Source organism: Pollachius pollachius, assembly GCF_949987615.1.
Source record: "Pollachius pollachius genome assembly, chromosome: 13".
In the NCBI taxonomy this organism is placed as follows: Eukaryota; Metazoa; Chordata; class Actinopteri; order Gadiformes; family Gadidae; genus Pollachius; species Pollachius pollachius.
The window spans coordinates 21,631,323-21,636,089 of NC_136946.1; the positions used below are offsets into that span (position 1 = coordinate 21,631,323).

At 45.1% G+C, this 4,767-nt stretch overlaps 1 protein-coding gene across 1 annotated transcript; it reads left to right on the top strand.

Moving 5' to 3' along the window:
* Positions 1 to 1,018: 1,018 nt before the first annotated feature.
* Positions 1,019 to 2,145, top strand: LOC307085184 (brain and acute leukemia cytoplasmic protein; the record flags this gene model as incomplete). The annotated part of the gene is made up of 4 exons (XM_079749873.1): positions 1,019 to 1,145; positions 1,568 to 1,695; positions 1,869 to 1,937; positions 1,984 to 2,145. The coding sequence occupies 4 exons, from the start codon at positions 1,019 to 1,021 to the stop codon at positions 2,143 to 2,145; spliced, it is 486 nt and encodes a 161-aa protein (XP_079605999.1).
* Between the last annotated feature and the right edge of the window lie 2,622 nt (positions 2,146 to 4,767).

Sequence of the window (4,767 nt, forward strand, 5' to 3'; positions counted from 1 at the left end):
CTGCTGTCAAATGGTGTATAACACAGACTCAACAGGGTGTAAGCAATAAATAACGTTATTTTTTTACTGTTGTAAAGTTTATTAGAAGAACAAATCGAATATTATTTGTTCACCAATGTATTGGAGACGGATGGACCTAAAACACGACTTCAGAGATCATTCAGTTTAGATCAGGGGTTTCTTAACCTTTTTGTTCCAAGGACCAGCCTATTCATAAAATAATTTGGAGGACCGGTCGTAAATTTTAATGCCTTCATTTTAAGATGCATTATTTTCTAAAAAGGATGTGGCTGTTTTTCAAGATGGTATATATGTCACATTCACAACAATTAAAGCAACAACAGAAATGCCTGTTCAACAATGAAATAATATAAAAACTACAATTTATAGAGACAATTTATAAAGAGAAACACAACAAAAGTCGCCTGACACTTAAATATACACAAAAGGGGTAAGACACAGTGCATTTACAGTGCTTAATTTACAGTGGTTTAGTTGCATAATGAACTAGGTGGAATCATAGGCTAATTGTATGAATTGAATATACCAATATTTAAACTTTCAGAACAATTCACAAAATGTTTCTCTTTTCTCCACACCAATATGTATATGAGTCTTTGTGTTGGAGGAAATAACATGACTCGTATAGGCAGAGTATTTTCTTTAATAATAATAATAATAATAATAATAATAATAATAATAATGTTTTTTTTAGTTTTAGCTTTTTCTGGAAATATTTTAAGGCCCGGTAACGGGTCCACGGACCGGGGGTCGGGAACCCCTGGTTTAGATGCTCCGCGCCTCCGATGACGCAGGGACGCCGCTATAATGAGCGCCTGACAGCAACTCGGAGCGAGGAAGGCAGCGGCTCCTTTAGGAACCGCATCACCCCAAGAAGACTGCGCTGAATGATATATTTTTTGTGTGCGGGATGCTCTGGCCCTTCTTAGCCAAGGGTAGATTATTGTTCGTTGTATTGTGTCAGTGCACTGATACATCTGCCGCGGATGACATCTCGATGGGTTGTGGAGGAAGCCGGGCTGACGCGATCATCGAGCCGAGGTACAATGAGAGCTGGACCAGGGAGACCGAATCGACATGGCTTACCAACACCGACGTGGAGAGCCCTGTCCCTGCGATACACAGTACGTAGCCTACGGTCACACAGCCTTTCTTTGAACGCCACCATAACCGAATAGCGACAACGCATTGTATTCTTTATGGACTGAATGATGTGTTTGTATGTGTGTGTGTGTGTGAGTGTGTGTGTGTGTGTGTGTCTGTCTGTCTGTCTGTCTGTCTGTCTGTATATGTGTGTGTAAGTGTGTGTGTGTGTTTTGACCAAAGTCAGCTCCCTAAGGTGAACACTTTATTCCACAAACACTTCCCACCTCAGAACCCCTCAGGGTGGACCGCAGCCCGTTTGGATCTCAACTTCTGTCTCATCCTGACATGTCCTGCCAGACCATGGGCTCCTGCTAAAGGACTGTGGGAGGTTTCATTGCCAGATTCCATTTCAGTGTTGTCATCTCCCTACATCCATGTGTGATCCACCACCTCCGTGCAGCTAAGGGGGTGGAGGGCGGAGGTCTGCGGGAGAAGAGGATGGTGACCACCGGGACCCAGTGCGGGAAGCAAGCCCTGGCCTCCAGTGGCCCTGGCCACCAGAGGAGAGCCAGGCGCTCCATCACTGAGGTACAGCACACACACACACACACACACACACACAGAAGGCCTGTACAGTTTTTATAGCTTTGGTTGTGTTGCTTCGATTGAGGCATCTGCTAAACGCCTGAATGCAAATGTATTTTAAAGACCTTTGTAAGATCAAGACATTTTGTGTGTGTCTTTGTCTCTCTCCCACACAGCACACGACCAGGGACACCAAACACAGAGCGTCTAAGGAGGCCAACAGCTCCTCTGAAGAGGCCAAGCCAGTCCATGTTGGAGGAGGAGCTGTCGGACCAGGAGGTGTTGGACCAGGAGGTGGACCAGGAGGTGTCGGACCAGGAGGCGGTGTTGGACCAGGAGGAGCTGTCGGACCAGGAGGTGTTGGACCAGGAGGAGCTGTCGGACCAGGAGGTGGTGGACCAGGAGGTGTCGGACCAGGAGGCGGTGTTGGACCAGGAGGAGGTGTTGGACTAGGAGGAGGTGGACCAGGAGGAGGTGTTGGACCAGGAGGAGGTGTCGGACCAGGAGGAGGTGTCGGACCAGGAGGTGTCGGACCAGGAGGTGTCGGACCAGGAGGAGGTGTCGGACCAGGAGGTGTTGGACCAGGAGGTGTTGGACCAGGAGGAGGTGTCGGACCAAGAGGAGGTGTCGGACCAGGAGGTGTCGGACCAGGAGGTGGTGTTGAACCAGGAGGTGTTGGACCAGGAGGTGTTGGACCAGGTGGTGTTGGACCAGGAGGTGGTGTTGGACCAGGAGGTGTTGTACTAGGAGTTGTCGGACCAGGAGGTGTTGGACTAGGAGGTGTTGGACTAGGAGGTGTTGGAGGAGGAGTTGTCAGACCAGGAGGTGTTGGAGGAGGAGCTGTCGGACCAGGAGGTGTTGGAGGATGCGGTGTTGGAGGAGGAGGTAATGGAGGTGTTGGACCAAGAAAGGCCTCCTGTGATGACAGATGAAAGGAAAGGGGAATGAAAAGAAGATTTGGCTTTTAACCACGTGTCAGAAAGAGGGCGAGGGCAATGTGAAGCGATTGCACCCCCTGGTGAAGACGGAGCGTGATGAAGTCCTCAGAGCTCGACACGTACACCCTAGTGACCGCCGAGCAGTGGTCCCGAACTCGCCTCCACAACACGTCCCCGGACACGCCTCCACAACACGTCCCTGGACACGCCTCCACAACACGTCCCCGGACACGCCTCCACAACACGCCTCCACCCAGAAAATTGGGGATGCTGCATCCTGTTTGTTTCAGAGAGAGAGAGAGACTCTTACTACTATCACCATGCTTTCTTGCCTAATGCTGAAAGTCCCGGCAAGATTTGTGTGTCCACCGTTACGATGGGTTGGCCAACGCAAGGCGGTAGATGTTCTCTCCTATGCGCACATGATCATTTTATATTTCAATCCCCCGCATTCTGTTGTGTGAAGCCTTCCCACTAACTTTATTATCCAGAAGGAGGTGTTTGCCTGTGTCGCAACTGAAACAGCAATGTCAGTGGAAATACAACACATCTGGTGAGGAGGATCTTAGTAATTGCTGCTACATTTGGCTGGATGGTATAATGGTATTAAAGGAGTCAAGATATGGCTTCATACTTTAGGGCTCAGGTCTCTATTTTTCCCACAGGGCTTTGCAAGGTAACCAACAAGAGATACACACCCGCATGTGCCTATATGCCTCATTTCATTGAACCTTTTTTCTGTTTACTTCTAAAACATAGAGGCATCATACATGTAACCGGTCAGCACTCTTTAGATAATCTTTATCTTCTGTTCAGTGATTGTATACTGTATTATTTGCCATAATGTATTGTGATGATATTTCATGTGTAAAGCCTAAGTGTTGCATGTTTTAACACTTTACTTCCAGAGCTGACTTCTAACTGATTATGACTACTATTATCATTCAACTGTGGAAAAACAGGTTACACTAGAATGTATTTTGTTCATATTATCTCAAAGTCGTTACGAGAGTGGTTTTACAATAATGATCAGGAAATCATTAACAGGATTTATAGCCACAAGGCAAGGAACGTGTTGTACAAGGATTGTCCACTAGAGAGCGCTCCAAACCACTCAAGGCCTGAAAGACTCCCATACTACAGAGTTGTTAAGTTAGTAGACCACCAATCAAAAGGAAAGCTATTCATTGATGAGAAACAGGCGACATACTGAAAGCTCAGTCATACAGTATGAGGCTATCCAGCTGGTACCAATGAAATGTTTGTGTTTGGTTTCTTTCAATTATTTCTGTTTATTATGTATTGTCTAGGTCAGTGATTTCAAATAATGAAAATAAATAAAAGAAATAAATATTTCATGGATGGATTGTATTTTTATTGTATAGCATAGGCATACTAAACTGTTATAGGCCTACGTGAAAGTAAATTAATTCGTGTGACTTAATTAATTAATTCGTGTTAATTTGTGTGAGTAAATAAGTAATATCAAGACATCAGGAACACACACTTGCCATGGATTACAGAGGCATGCAAGGAGTTTAAAGACACTCTAGATGCTAACAAACTGCATCTGGAGTGTTGGGAGAAATACAACAGCCAGATTCCGTCACCTGATGAGAGAAGGACCTCAAACTCCCCATACACTCATACCACTGGACTCACTTTTTCATAATGGTTGCACTATTGGACACGTCATCCACATTGTAAACACTGTGTATAATATCCAACATTTAACTTTTTATATATTGAGTATTTAATCGTGTAATATTCAATATATAGCCTATATATATTTTGTATTGAACGTTTTATATTTTGACTTCATTATTGTTCACCTTCTTTGGCAATGTACGTTTTAATTTCTCATGCCAATAAAGCCTTTTTGAATTTAATTCAATTGAATTAAACCAATGAGTTTAAAAAAGGGTCTGAGAGGGTGACCAGATTGGGCGGGAAATCTGACCCAATCTGGCAACAGTGACCAGACAACTGTGAAATAAACCAACCAATGAGTTTAACAAGTGGCAAAACAGACGGGCTTTAGGACCGCCCTGAACCGCCAGGTCGTCTCTGATCAGTGTTGCCAGATTGGGCCAGATTGCAGGAAATATAGCCCAAACTGGCAACACTATCTCTGATA